Here is a 15,841-nt window from a genome sequence, read left to right as displayed (position 1 = left end):
GCTGAATTTGATGTGATAAAGGAACCATGGAAAAGAAATGACAGTAGAAGAAAAGCTGATAACATGACATATGGTATTCAGCAGCAGTTCACATGTTGATAGCACATACTCCATGTTATTGCAGTAAGTTCCCCGAAAGTTAAACATTGTCTAAAATTATATTCCTTCTAGTAAGTGTTAGGTATTTCATAAGCAGTGCAATCTTAATAACATTTTAGAAGTCACAAGAAGGGCTTCAAAGTTCAACTAGTAATAGTAGCTATGTTTAATTTATTAAAAAAAAAAAAAAAAAAAAAAAAAGGAAACCAGCAGAGGCCAGGCACACATCAGTATTTGCAAAGCAGGATCAGATCCTGATGCAGGCAGTGCTGCTCCAGCTAAACACCAAAGGACTGGAATCCTTTGGCCTAGCTAACCTGCAGGGTAGTTTAGTTTCAAAGTAATTGCCCAGATAAAGTATCTGTTATGCATTTCTTATATCCTGTAGGAAATATTAAAAAAAAAAAGGTAAAAGCATTCTAAAATAATAAAAAATTAAAATGTTCAAAGTGAGGTTCAAGAAGCCACTGCTAATATTGACTTGGTGTTTTTTTTTTTTTTTTTGTTTGTTTTTTTTGTTGTTGTTGTTTTTTTGTTTTGTTTTTTTTTTCCCCCAGAGCAAGCTGGTCTTTACATTTCAGAAGCCATTCACAAAGCAAAGATTGAAGTAACAGAAGATGGTACAAAGGCATCAGGAGCTACAGGTAAATCACATATATAGATATAATTATCACTCCTGAAGCTTATCACTATAAAAACAACAGCTACTCTTTCCTTTAAAGCAGCATGCCAGCATTTAGAAGTATGCCTAGTCTAAATGCAAACGTTTGTATCTAACACATTTTCATTTTACCTTTGTGATTGCTCATTAGAGCTCTTAAAACTCTTCCCTTTCCGTGTCTGATGTTCAATTAAGCATGCAAATGATCAAGTGAAAACCAGCTTTGCCAGCCCAGGGAAAATCCAGTTTAACGAAATAAACCCAGCTCTCTGTTGGTCAGATCATGAAAACAAAACAAGAGGGTTACTATCATTTTATCCGTAACTCCTGAAACTCCTGTTACAAGGTTTGTTTTCTGAATATTGCCTTTTTTGGTGAGCATTGAAGTTCATGATGCAAAAGTTTCTTCTTTGTGAAAATAACTCCAAGCTTGTTACTTAAGCACTTAAAACCATGACAATTTGCATGCAGTAGTTTCTCATAACAGATAATTTCCACACACGCAGCAGGGACTGGACAACGGAGTTAACAAATTACCTTAGTAAGCTGAATGATGTTTTCACAAGTCCTCCATTGCATAAAATTACTGAGTTGTGCAATTTTTTAAACCACATGAGCTTTATTAAAACACCCTGCATTTTCATCTCCTTTATGGAAGCCTCAGATGCTCCAGAGATGCTCCAATCCAGAAGAGGCCAAGATTTGTGGGTATTATACCCACAGCAGCAACTTTGAGTAATACACATCATATATACACATACGTATCACAACCACTTGTCATAACTAACCTAATCCTACTGTAGAGCTGTAGAATTTTAAATCTCATGGCAATTTTCATCTTAAACAGTGCATTCATATTTTTAGTCATTTTTTGCCAGCAACCCCTATACAAAAGGAAAGCTTTTAGGTGGCTCCAATCACATACCAAAGATTGTTGCAGTCAGACAACATCAGACCTTTCCTAGCTCCACTGAAATCAATGCCAGCACCTCCATTGATTCCAGTCAAACCAAGCTAAGAAACTGGTTTAAAAAAGTCTAATTATGTTTGTTTACTATAAAATCTCTGCTGCTAGCCACAGTGACTCGAAAACTAAGGTAGCTTTTCTTAGAAGCACTGAAACAGCGCCAGACTTATTTTATTGAGTCCTACTTGAATTTTTCAATTGGATTCTGTTTTAATCACTCATTAATTTAATTTTTTTTTTCTTTGTTTTTTTTTTTTCTTTGGACAATATAGTCTTAATACGAGATAGATACAAGGCAGAATTCATTAAAAACAGCTTATTTCAATAACAGCTTTCTGAGCCATCATACTTTTTAGGGACAATTTATTTACTCTCATTAACCCACACTCAGAGAGAAAGTTATGTCATGCAGCAGTTTGAGATCAAGGATGCTCAGGTTTTGTTGAGAGCTCTGACAAATTCCAGGATGGCATGCTACTTCTCTGCTCTTCCCCATTGAGAAGAACAGCAATTTAGAAGAATATATTCGTGCCTTATCTTTTGACTGGAACAGCAGAGCTAAGGGGTTGTGTAATGGCATGGTATGACTTCAGCAGAGTTAGGGCTGTAAGAACAACAAAGATTTTGTTACCTTTGAAATCCAGAGCCAGACTGACTCATTTCAGCAACAAAGTACACATGCATCATCTGCCTGTAATCTCTCAACACTTATTCATTCACCTAGACCGATTTCACTGCTGGCTAAAATCATTGTTTTATCCTTACAGCAGCAGTTCAAGCTCTGGTGTTTGGTACCATGAGTTTTGAGGGCACTGCACAGAAGATGGAATGAAAACAGACATTTTACTAACGTTTTCTTCATTGCATTACAGCAATGGTATTACTAAAAAGATCTCGAACTCCTGTTTTCAAAGCAGACAGACCTTTTACATTTTTCCTGAGACAAGCTAATACAGGTATGTATGCTGTCTAATGCAGTAGCAGGATCATTCACAAGTAGCACTGAAATCACTTAAAAGTTTGTTGTACATAAAGCAACATTCTTCAGCCTAGGAAATGTTAATAACCATGAAAATAGCGGGTTTAGATTTTCAAATATACACAAATAATAGTTTTATTTGTTTTAAAAATGGTAGTCAAAGTACAGAACTCAAATTCCCTTCTTCCATTTATAAGAGCCTAAATAGCCTTTCCACAACTATTATAGACACCAGAAATATCTTACTGAAGATCTTGAATGCCCCAGCACAGGAGACAGACCTCCACAGGGCAACTCAAATCATAAATTGGCTGGATCAGTATATCAAGTTAAAATTTAGATCCTCCCTGTAAACGAAACTTGCTCATGCCTACACAGCACAAAGCAAAATAGACTTGTGATTGTAGACACCAGGCTTTCAGGGCCTGAAATTCCCTGTTTTAATTCCTTCCTCAGTTTGAAAGGCTATAGAAACTCAGAAGTTCTGCAGACTAACAACCTTTTACCCAGCTACAGCTCAGAATACACAGAAGCAAACTTCCCTCATATCATAAATATCAACACCTTAAAGAGATTAGACCCCTCACTGCTTCACATCCTCATGAAACACTCAAGTTATCAAAAGCCATAGATATTTATTGTAAGTAATTTGGAAACTGAGACCTCAGCCCTGCAAAAAAACTGAACTTGTATATTCACTTTTACAAATAATTGCCAACAAAATGCATTTTCTTCTGCAGATGGCAGCTTTCTCACTAACACACTTCCCCCAAACAAACAAAAAGTGCAGAATATACCTGAAAACCTGAAGCATCACAGTGCTCTTTTGGCTTCTGTGTCAGACTCTCTCCTTTCAACTGTTGAGTTATATAAACTACTCCAGATTCTCTGCCAAAGGAGAACACCATAAGGCCAGTTGACAGTAACAAATAATTTTTACACACCTTTAGCACGTCTTTGCTCCTCTGCACTCTCAAGCCAACTCCAACAACCCTTACCCTTCCTTTCCATGCAGGAAATTTGCACCTTAGGTCTCTTCCTACAAAATCCTTTAAACCACCACATTTCTCTTATAATTCAGGTCGGTCACTCCTGTTCAGATTTTCAGGGAACACACAACCATTCTTAGGGCCCAGTAACACACTGCTTGGGGCCTGCCAAAAAACTGAAGGGAATCATTTTCCCTACCTGCTTATAAGAAACCAATGATGTTCCCTTAGAGTGTGAATACATGTGCAATTAACAGCCTTAAAAGCTTTTTAAAAACCAAAATATGATTATTAAAGTCTAAAGCACACCAATTTAAAAATGCTTTGACAATCATTACCATAATAGTGAATAAACATTTTCTAGCACATATGGAATTAAGAACAGGCACTAAAAAAGGAAATCTGATCTATGAAACCTGAGCTGCAGACAGAGCAAACAGCGATTAGGGGGAATAAATTTGCTCAGTTTACATTATATGATAAATTGTATAAGAAGCAAATCAGATTGTAACAGGATTCTTACTTGAAACACTACGTACCCTCCAATCAGTTCAAAATCAGAAGTGCATTTATGTAGTTTAAGCTTTTTAATGAAAAAAAAGAAAATTGAGAACATTCAGGTGTTTTGTTTAGACTTAGTGAATGAAGTTTTTCTAAGGGGAAAATGGGAAAGGGTTCTACTTTTCTGTTCAAAGGTGATTCTATAGTCAATGCTTTGGGCAAGTTTCTGGTTTGGGCACATTTCTAGGTTACTATTTAGAAAGGCCTTTGTTTTTAGCATTGAAATTTTTAAATTATTCTATTGCTCTATTAAAAAGGCAAGCATACAACTTATGTATGGAACAATTGAACATGCAATTGCAACAAATGATTAGAAATCTGCTTTTTCCATGATTAATCTGTACTTGATTGCATTTAAACTGTAGTATGTTTTTTGAAAACGTGGTCCCAAACACTGAAATTTCAATATTTTTTTCATTTACAGGTTCAGTACTCTTTATAGGAAGAATTACAAACCCTTCATAATAAATGCTAGTCAATTACACTGTCTTCTGTTCATTCTATGGTGAACCTTCCTTCAATGAAATTAAAGGCTACGTTATGCATGTATTTAACAAAAGTGTTTAAGACAACAACACATGCAAGAAAAAGATCAAGTTTGCCACCTGATTACTTCATACACACTACAGGAAGCAGCTGTCTAGGAATCATTAGCACCACAACTGCAAAGATTGTAGGCATGTACAAATTTGAGGAAAAGCTGAACAGATTTTGCCACCTAAACGTTTAATAATCTGAGCCACAGCTTCTGATCAACTTCATCATGCTAGCAGGTAGCTGACTGAAGTCAACCTTGATACCGAACAGATCAAGCTGTCTGAAAGTATCCCCCAGGAAGGCCAGGTTTTCAAGCACAGCTTTATTTCTCTTTCCTGAGGTCTTGAGAACAAAACTGAAGTTCAGTCTAGTCCCAGACTTCGCTATATTCTAGCTGAGATAGGAAGCAAGCAAGCAGCAAAAAGCTGTGAAAAGTTGAGAAGTTGTTCCAAAACTGACAGAAGGGCAGGTAGGAAGTAGATATACCACTGAATCAGTAATAAAAAAATATTACTACCAAAAAGGTAGTAATACCTACTTTCACCATCTTTTTCTTTTTAAACGAACACACCATAGAACACATTCCTGAAGAACACAAAATGAAGCTAACGATATATTGAAAAATAGCTTTTTCAGCACCCTATTAAAAGCTAAGATATAGTGTTTTAGTACAAGTCATCAACTGATTACACGATGCATCAGAAACCCCTACCCATAAAGATTTTAGGTGAAGATCACAAACCAACTCTTCAGAAAAATGCTGCTCCCATTGAGTCAAAGCTTTCCAGAAGTTAGCAAAGATGAAAGACATTAATGAATACTTTATTAGTCCTAACTTATGTCCAAGATTGTTGGACTGCTTCCATTTGTAAACACACAAAAGCTTCTGACACAGAAGTGTGCAGAATTCCTCATGGCTACTGACCTCTGTTTTCTACCCTGTATCTTCATAAAATTGTCATTGATGTCAATGCACATACAGTACGTAAGTTTGTCACTCTATTCACTAAACAGTAAAGCACGAAGTACACAACACTAAGATCATCATCCTACCATAGTCGTGACTCTTTTGCTTTTCTTTCATTCTGATTATGTTCTGATTAAGAACAGAATATCCAATGATACAAAACTGCTCATCGTTCAGTATCACACCGACAATAAGGCACTGTGAAAGGAAGGCAGAAGGAACCATTCCAAGTAGAAAATGTACTCAGTCCTACACAAAGATTAAAATAGAGCTTTTATTGATGGAATAACAAAAGTGCTTTTCTTAAATATTTTTCAAAATACATTTATACAACTTACAATAATATATCCAAAATAACTGTATATACAAAACATTACCTTGTTTTATGTATGTGCTTTTTTTTTTCTGAAAATTACAAAGCAACTTTTTGGCAAAGTTCAACCTTAAGAGGTGATAATTTTGAAGGTTGGATTAAGAAAATAGAACCTGAGGGAAAGTGACAAGTCCATGACAAGCAAGGAGTTCTCCATTTAAATAAAAATGTTTTCGTGATATTTTTCACATTACAAAAATAACAGAAATGAAGAAAAAAGATGATGGATACTTTTCTCATCATTTTATAGAGCAGCTTCTCATTCTTTCCGATACAGAACTTGAGATAAGAGTGCATGTCAAAAATGAATGCAAGTAAGGACAGCAGTGCCCTGCTGTGGCTTTCTCTTGTGTGCAGTTCCTTAGCTGCTGTTGATATGGTTGACCTGATTGGATCTGCGATGGATTTCTTCCAGGAAACTCTCTAGCTGTTCTATCAACATTCGTTTTTTAAACCTGCATTTAAAACAAAGCATAATGAATACACATGGTAGTAAACAAAACATTGTTCCCAAACTTTTACTGGACCCTGGAATCTTAATTATTTTAGGTACAGTGCATGATGACATTACATATATTGCTGTCTCCTCAAGTTCTGTTAAGCTACTAACTTGCTTTCAATTTAGTGAGAGAATATAAAACTAGGGTTACTCGAGTCTATTCTAGCATGTTGTTGAACATCACTCAGCCTTCGGAAAGCCAGGAGAAATTCTGAAGTGGTCACTATTTCCATCAGTAAACTTCTCAAGTACAGAAATAAAATATATCCCAAAACTACAACCCTAAAGCTAGCAACAGCTTTTAGGGATTATTTGCACACCTTCACAAAAGCCAAGTGATTTTGGTACTGGTGGAGAAATAGCCATTATACACTGCAGAGCAGGTATCAAGAAAATACAAATGAAGTTTAAGAAACTAAAGAGAATACAGATTTACTCCATACCTGGAATCTCTGCACTTCTATTCCTTATTGACTACAGAAATATGGACAGCAGACCATTTTGGGCTTGAACCCACTGCAGCATTACTGTCCATCGCTGTTTCCAGAGAACCCTAACCCCTGCAACGTTTCTGCATCTGAGAAGTAATTCTGACTGACACTTTGGCAGCTGTACACATACTCTGTGACAAGCAGCAATGCAAAGATCACACACTATCTCAACTCAGCACTTTTCCAAACTGTACTCAAGAGTTCAGTCCTATGGTCTTATAGGACTATGATCCCAGTCAGGCCCCCCAGTCCATGCTCATGGCTCACTTATAAGTCCCAGTAACTCCAAATAAATCCCACACCAAGTACTGATTCCCCTCCATTCTTCACCACTCTTTTCATACCTGATCCCTGCTTCTTGAAAAGTACCAGCCCAGAAAATAAGTATCTACTCCTTTTCATTTGCTCTAATAGAAGCCAAATGATTTAAGCTAATAACGAGGTGTTTTACTATAATACATCTTAGTGAAAATTCAGCATGCTTATATTCTGTGAGTAATGTTACTTTTCAGAATACCGTTAAGTACATTTGAAGCAGGATACATTTCTTAGAAAATTAAAGCCTAATGGAAGGTAGGAAAAATATATTAACTGCTATCACAATACATCAAAACCCTGTGCCAACAGTAGTAACTATGTCAAGTCCCACAGTACATCTCACAAGCTTCTTACCCAAATGCTGAACACCACAGGAACAAGTTTTCAAGGCAAAAGAACTTTTCATCATATCAAATGACACTGATTAATACAATTAAACATTGACTCTTACTTATTTAACTGTCCAACCTGCTAAGAAAATCAGTATTCCTAGTAAAACTTCCTAGGGTAATTGTAGTTATTGAGCACTAAGGTTATTATTTCAAAACTGTTTGTATTAATTCCTTCTAGTGCTTTTATTACAAGTTGGTATTTCTTAGCATTTTGCCTAGGTACACACTTTATGCTTTGTTATGTAATTAACAGTTCAAAGCTCTCAGTTTGTAGAATAAATAAAAGGGAATTGAATTTCTGATACTGAGAATTGTCAATTTGAAGAATTTTCATTCACGTTTTCCTGTCAGCTTGTGCTAGACTATTGGGCAAGGTGCTAGATAGTCTTACCTAGGCTCCCTTTTCTCACAAAAGGTTGGAACTATTTTTCAAGGTCCTTTTGAACCTAGGCTGTTTTACGATTCTATGTTTTTATTTAGCAGAAAGTGAAAAACTTCTTTCTGGTAGGGCCATAAATGGCTTGCTATGCCAACTCCAGAAATATTCAAGACCTCTCTAGCCAACTTTTTCCATCAGCATATACAAAAAACTGTTGGCTATGTTGACAGATAGGATTTAGTTCTGGTGCATCTAACAGCAACATTCAACTACTGCCAAGCCTTGTAGGGAAAAAGTCAGCTCAAGTTAACTAGAATACAGAAGCAGTGCAACAGAAGTAAGAATTACAGATCTCAAGAGCCACATTCAGGGGCACAAATACTCCAAACCCACTAATGACTGCCAAAGATTACAGGAGCAATAATATTATATGGATTTGCTGAGATAGTGAGGAAGTATGTACAATCTACAGGCTAAGGAACAACTTTGACAGGTGATAAAGACAGATCAAGCAAAAGCATGATAATAACAATTGTTGCTACAGGGAGAGCACGACCTATCTGACCAACTATGCTGGCAGTAGAAGGCTAGAGGAGCCATATGAACCATGTCCTATGGTCAGCGTACCTTTACCTCGCAGCATGGTTTTATGCTAAAATCACTTTTATTTCATAATGAATTTTGATCAATAATGCCATAGGAAAAAAGCTGACTTCAACAAAAAAACAAAATCAACTATTCACCGAAGTAAACCTTAAAGTTATATTTACAGTTGAAAAGATGTTGGAATTTCTTTTAAATCTAACAGTCCTGGTTCCAGTCAGCATTACATTTCTCTTTTCCTTTCTGAGTAGTCACGTAGTAGGCTAGGCAAATAGTCTGAAGATGATGTAAGAACAAGTGTCACTGGATTAACAACATTTTAAAACCCCAGCAAACCCTACCTCTGTCTGCCGCTGTGGAAATAGGACTTATTTCAGAAGGAAATAAATCTGAAGAGCAAACATGTTTACGGAGCAAACCTGAATCTCAAAAACTATTTTTAGAACAGGATTTTGAGTTGAAGCAGAATAATGAATTTAAACTGTTTCTGAAAGCTTAGTTCTCAGTAAAATGCAGTACCTCCAGTTCTTCAAATTAGCAGTACACCCATACCTGAGCTCTGGAAGTTGACTGATTTTTTTAATTACCATTGTGCACCTTAGCAGTTAAAGCTAAGCTAAAACTTAAGATGTGATGTGAGGCAAAAAGGTGAGCTTGAGCAAAAAAACACATCAGGAAGCTTACCTATTTGTGTTTTTCCCCCCCCTCTAGGAGATTACTTGCAATGCAAAGCTCTGTGTGGGAAGTTTCAAACAATTGCATGGTTGTCAAGCAGCTATGAATAGCAGTACACGATGGTGTCATTTTACAGGATTAATACAATTCAGTTACCTACCTTGAAGCTTCTTTAATAACATTTTGCAAAAATATCAGACGGGTTTGTAAGCTTCCTTGTACATGTTTCAGTAAAAAGAAGATTCTTTCATACTCTTGAAAAAATAAGAGCAAAAACAGTTTAAGAGATACCAGGCAGATACCTGTTGCAACATTTCCCTTCATGTGAGCAAAACGCAACATATTTCGTTCAGCTTTCATAACCTTTTAGGATATATCACCTAACAACCAGTCTCATAACAATGTACTGCTTTATCAATATTAATATTAGCAAATGCAGGATATTGGGAGTTCAGGATATTACTAGAGCACTAATGTGCTAATTTTAATACCAACAACATAAAAACCATGATTTCCATAAACACTGATATAGAAAGATACAGCAATGTTTTAATCACTCATCCATGCAGTTTTTAATCAATGTTTTAAAAACAAATCTTTAAATTTGTCTTGTGATTTAGTATTTTTCTAAATAGTGATCTAATATTAATTCTTTGTCTAGCTCTCAGGTCAATCATCTGATTAAGATATTTGGTATACTTACTCCTTCCTGGTTTTCGGATTTCTTTCATAATTTGTGCTCTTAACTCTATGTTAATCTCTGTGGAACTCCTGCAGTGCACTGCTTTTTTCCCTTTACTGGGTGAAGACATTGGCAAGTTTTCCTCAGTACTTTGTTCTTTACTATCCAATTCCTCATGATTCTCCAAAAATCCATCAACGTTCAAGTTATTCCCTAAATGTTCGTGGCCTACATCCTCTGCATGAGCTGCTGGTCGATCCAATGAATTGAATGGAGAAGAGGACATTGAGAACTCTGAATCCATGGTATTTGGGAAAACGTCCGATGAAAGTGGGTCAATAACATGATTCTCCACCGCATCATCCATTGCAATCTCATTATTAGTTTCTGACACTAAAAAAAACACAACAGATTACACTTGCAAATTTTTTATTCCTTATGATCTGATAGAGGTCAGTGAGTCTATTGAATATTGATTAAATTCTTGGAAAGCTATGCTCCAGCTTGTATAGTCTACCATATATGCTATAGTCTACCATACATGCCAGACATACGAAAATGTTTGTGGGTTATACCAGTAAGCACATCAGTTTATCTCCTGGTAATTAATGGCTTAGATCACAAGTATACTCTTCACATGAGAAAGGAAATCACTACATGTACTATCAAAAAGAAAAAAAAAAGTAAAATGTACTTATGACATGTTTCTCTTTTCCCATTAAAAGTGAACTGACAAATTTACTGTAGTGCTGAATAGTGAGCAGGACTGTTGCACAGCACCTCAACTCCACACTAAAGAAATTGAATTCACCTCAATGCAGTGAAATTCAAAGTGGCTTCATGCAGTGATACTTTCAAAGCATCCAAATTCCCAGGAAAAGGAAGAACATTCTACTGTTTACACTGTCTCCTCACTTAATTCAGGAAATTCACTGTTTATACTGGAAAGTTCCTATGAGAGAGACTTCTGTTTGAAGGGCTACATTAACTCTTTGTAATTAGTCCCTGGTGCACACTTAAACACTTCATTTTCAAAAATTGCCGTATTTGGGAAATCAGCCAATGGTACTCTCACATAAACAAGCTTTTTTTGCATAAATAAAAACTGAACTCTCTAAAAACAAAGATTCACTTACTTTTGTGAATAGGAATGGGTTTAACAAGGTCAGGCTGTGCTTGTGCAGTTGGTATCGGTGGCCCCTTTCCTCCAATGTGGTTATTCACAACTGGAGGAGTTTGTGGTCGACCTCTGAGCAGGGGTGACATACACCGACGTCTTTTTGGAATCCCTTGCATATTTGGTTCTCCGGGTCTTTTATGTTTATTCTGAGGTCCTGATACAAATTCATCTGCTTCATCTATCATCATTCCCTGTATTGAATGGGTAGAATAAACTTTAAACCGGAAACACATAATATAAAACATAGTGAAAGCTTTGATGTTATAACGATGTTTACCATGTATATGGCAATGAACAACATGCCATCGTGTATTGACTTAAGTGTCAACCAAAATAACAGGAGGAAAAACGTAAGAGGGCTGTCAAACTTCTCATAATTGCAGAATGAAAAAAATAAATATTTAAGGGAAAATATTTAAATTATATTCATGATTTAGTGAAGTCCAAGACAGATTTGGATGAGAGGGAAAGGCCATGCTCTGCAAGATACTTCATTTATACAACAGCTTGAAGGCACAATGCTGGTTTCTAATAAAGACCGTCCTCCATACAGTAATGTTGATGGAAAAACATCTGAGGAACTTTCTTATGGATAGTGCCTTTCCATATACTTGGAAGCACTTTTCCTATGCACGTTCTTTGAATGGCCAAATCAGCAGACAAACACAACAACACAATTTAAGAGCAGCATTATAGAAAAGTCACCTTTTTGTCCAATTTGAATGGATTGCCAAATGTATGGAGCCTTCGTGGTTGATCAGGATCAAGTTCTCGGAGCGGAGAGGGTATCTGTTTTAGATACTCCTGGTAGTTTCCCATTTGTGCTATAGGTACACTGTGAACTTGATCTGTTTCAACAGAAACATTTATTAATATACAATACTGCCCACTTTACAAGAATTTAGCCTATATCCACTTAACTCCAATTTTCAGTCTTTTATCAAATTAACAAAATAGATGTGCAAAACTCACCATTATTCTCACCTAACTGGTATTTACAGCATCAAGTTTTGAGTGTAGAAAGCTTGCTTAAACGAATCAGTATGTGTCTTGAGTTCCATCATGACATGGAAATAGAAATAGTTGTCATGCATGGATTTTAGCTTTCCAGTGTCCCATAGCTTTTCAACGAGGTAGATGGGTAAAAAAGCAATTGCAATAAATTTTATCTAAAACATTACTACAAAGAAAAACTACATTAATGCAAAGTAGTAATGCCAAGCATATAGATTTGAAATACAACTACCTGAATTTAGCTAATCAAAATTTAATTGTTGAAACTAGCTTAACCTTGAAGAAGCACTGATTTTTGACCACTGGAATTGATAAGATTTTAAAATCCATAGGACATGAACAATTCTGATGGATTTAAAGCTGCCAAGCCTTTAGTCAAGTAGAATATATGCTACCAGAAACAGCAGAAAAAAAATAACATTTTTGATGTGGTTTAACCCCAAACAGCAACTTCGCTTTTCAAACAATATTAGTTATGTATGAAAACATAACATACACTTTCACTTGCACTGCCCTTCCCATTTTCTCCACTTTTTTCATCATCTATGTTAGATACCATAAAGTAGCACCTGAAGACACGGCAGAAAGAGAAAGGAGTAAGAAGTAAGTATGACTAGAGTAAGGAACAAGGTGGGTAAGGAATAAGTTGTACTACTGAACTATTCACTGTTGGCCTAAAGGGCAAAAGAATCACACTGGTAGCACCCAGTAAGCCGGCTTGCCTTTCCACTGTTCACAATGCACTCTTATTGTATGGGGAAAGATCATAATGTTCAGAACTGTCCTGAGTTTGTTTGGATTTATCATGAAGGTTGGGGAAAAAACAACTAAGAATCCTAAGCAAATGACCAGGTCTCCTCTGGATAGACTAAAGGACAGACCAGTGAATTTACCTTCTCTATCCTTAACTATTTTTCTTCCATTAAGTTATTTAAGGAAAAAAAGGAGATTATGGCAACAGACACCTACTAAGTTTTTAAGAACTGATTTTTTTTTTTTTTACAGTTTTCATTTTTTAGTACAAGCGATATCACAGGTAGGCAAAAAAAAGTTATCTAACCTTCATCTTGTCCTTTGAGGAGCTTCCGAGTACTCTTCAGTAAATTAGATCTCATTCGTGTTAACTGATCCAAAAGATTTCTTCTAGGTATGTCATAAGCATTTCTAAAAGTCTGAGGTTTCAAATCCTGCGGTTTCAGCAAATAAAGTTTCAATTAATACAATGTATGAAACAATATCTAGCATTTCAATGGTAGTATATTGAAAATAACAACATTACACACAGTGGTGCTTACCTTATTCAGCAAAGCTATTTGGAACCCAGCATACTCCTTCATATTGAGGTCTAGAGGTCTATGAGGAATTTCCCCAGTAATCCCCTGTAGCAGATGTTGAAAATCGTTCCTATGTGCCATAGACAGGTTGTGTGATCTGCTTCTGACCTTAATTCCAGTCTCTTGCGCTACCTTTTTGCCTACAGAGCCAATGACTCTATCGGACTCTATTTTGGCCTTAATTTGAAATAAATAAATAAATAAAATTGACAATATGCTCTTAAAAGGATTAGTCAGACTTATTCATTTTAAATTCCTACCTAGAAGATTCAACAATGTGCTAATACACTATGACGACCATAACCAGGATGAGTGCTTAAGGAGTGCTTAATACAAAACCACTTAATGTTTACTACAATTTCAAATATAGTGAACAGTTTGTGCCTAGTTCTTCTGCATATTTCTCCTCTGCTGCCCATTATGGTATCTAAGCACCAATATGCATGCAATGCTTTTATTTTCACAGAAAGCCATAATTTGACTAGCAACTCTCAGCAAATCTATCTGCACTCAAACTTCTCTCTGCTATAAGAGCTGAACACTAACTCTCAAAAGACCAATTCTCCCACAACTATAGTTGTGATCTGTCATACAATGGTATCAACTTCCTAAACGCTCAATACAGATAGTCATAATAAGTAAGAAATGAAATACGTAATGCCCAATCCTGTTTGACTAGACAGACCTGACCCCCAATATTACATTAGATTTGTACCAAAATTAAACATGTTCATAAATGCCAACTCTTTGGCAGAATACAACTGAACAAAGAACTAGAAGTAATTTGGTAATACATCTGCCAATGCTTTTTCATTTTCACAAATGTATAGATTACTTAAAATCCGAATATGTATTTAAGAATACTTCTGTCTCTACTGGCAGAATTTTTTCAGAAGTTAGAAAAGCTTTAAGAGCAATTTGCAGTGTACATCACTGAACTTTAGAAATGTAAAAAGGCTAAGTTGAGAGATTAGCCCACTTAGCAAAAATACTAAGCAATGTGACCATGATTTCCTAAAATATACTCTAGACTTTACTCTAGACTTCAAGAAGCTTGCATCCTCCTTCAAATAACACTTCATATCAATGTTTTAAGAAAGTGTTTCCATAAATACTTGTTAGCTGGATTAGAAGTACTTGCACTACTATTTCTTACAGTTTCAAGCCTATTGCATTCTTTTATTCTTGAACAAGAAAGCTTAACGTGCACATTTCAACAAATTAAAAGTGGAGGTAGCAAGACTGAAATGCTTTAGCTGGTGCAGGGGACCACCAGCACTATTCTGTATAGTCAACAGCTTTATAATTTTCAAAAGGTCACTTGCCACTTCTCTCTGTCCTATTTGATATTCTGAATTCTGTCAGTTTACTTTATATTTACTGAACGCTTCCCATTTCACAGGACACTGATTCAGATGCACCTAATATAAAACCCTATTTTCAGAAGAATGCTAGAACAGCTTTACAACCTAAGGTAAGACAACATGTTTTCTTTTGGACAAAAGTATAATACTAACTATACATGTAAAAATGTTCCTTAAATATAAAAAATAATTTGTACCTCCATACCTATCTTTATAGTCCAGTCTATAAAAGTCTGTTTAAATGCTTTCCTTCAATTTACAAAACCAAAATATTTTGCTAGTTGCTTAGGGAACGCATTAACTTGATCTTTCTGCTTTTTTCCTTCAAAGCCATTGAACTTGAATATTTTAAGATTATCCTGATATTACAAGTTTTTACTGCTCTTTTGCTTCAACATTACCTGCTGACTCAACTTTTTGAGATATGAAATGACACTGTAACTAAGTCCATATTCCACATTGTCAGCTATAAGGTTTGGTGCTCCCATCATTCTCACAGCTTTCTTCAAAGGCTGAAACATGGAATATATTGTAGAGTCATATTTAACTTTACAGAAGTTATATACATATTTCAACTAACTATATCCATTTCATACAGAACCTGAAGTCCTTAAAGACAGAAAATAAAAGCTTTTCATGGCAGGGTTTTGCTTATAAGCATCACTGCACGTAAAAAAATTAGCCATTCTCTCAAATGAATATACATTCTACTTGAAATAGGAAGAAAACACCCATAAGCGGAAAGATAACTATAGCTGCATAATAAAATAGAAACAC

General features: G+C 35.7%; 2 protein-coding genes across 2 annotated transcripts in view; one reads left to right on the top strand and one right to left on the bottom strand.

Annotated features, from left to right (window-relative positions):
* SERPINE3 (serpin family E member 3) overlaps positions 1-4,721 on the top strand; it is a gene marked incomplete at both ends in the record, with an annotated part of 30,861 nt that extends 26,140 nt beyond the window's left edge. Inside the window, 3 exons of the mRNA XM_084284297.1 lie at positions 657-743; positions 2,600-2,683; positions 4,681-4,721. Of these exons, the coding sequence (XP_084140423.1) occupies positions 657-743; positions 2,600-2,683; positions 4,681-4,721 (212 nt within the window). The remainder of the gene's footprint in view (positions 1-656; positions 744-2,599; positions 2,684-4,680) is intronic.
* Positions 4,722-6,031: 1,310 nt separating this feature from the next.
* The window catches only part of INTS6 (integrator complex subunit 6), a 42,511-nt gene continuing 32,701 nt past the window's right edge, over positions 6,032-15,841 (bottom strand). The window contains exons 11-18 of the mRNA XM_084294013.1: positions 15,466-15,576; positions 13,662-13,877; positions 13,427-13,553; positions 12,058-12,200; positions 11,309-11,543; positions 10,194-10,565; positions 9,651-9,744; positions 6,032-6,588 (exon numbers count right to left, since the gene is read on the bottom strand). Of these exons, the coding sequence (XP_084150139.1) occupies positions 6,495-6,588; positions 9,651-9,744; positions 10,194-10,565; positions 11,309-11,543; positions 12,058-12,200; positions 13,427-13,553; positions 13,662-13,877; positions 15,466-15,576 (1,392 nt within the window). The 3' untranslated portion in view covers positions 6,032-6,494. The remainder of the gene's footprint in view (positions 6,589-9,650; positions 9,745-10,193; positions 10,566-11,308; positions 11,544-12,057; positions 12,201-13,426; positions 13,554-13,661; positions 13,878-15,465; positions 15,577-15,841) is intronic.

Source organism: Netta rufina, assembly GCF_964035555.1.
Source record: "Netta rufina genome assembly, chromosome: 1".
Taxonomy (NCBI): domain Eukaryota; kingdom Metazoa; phylum Chordata; class Aves; order Anseriformes; family Anatidae; genus Netta; species Netta rufina.
Note: the sequence above shows the minus strand (reverse complement) of the source record. Positions and strands in the feature narration are given on the sequence as shown.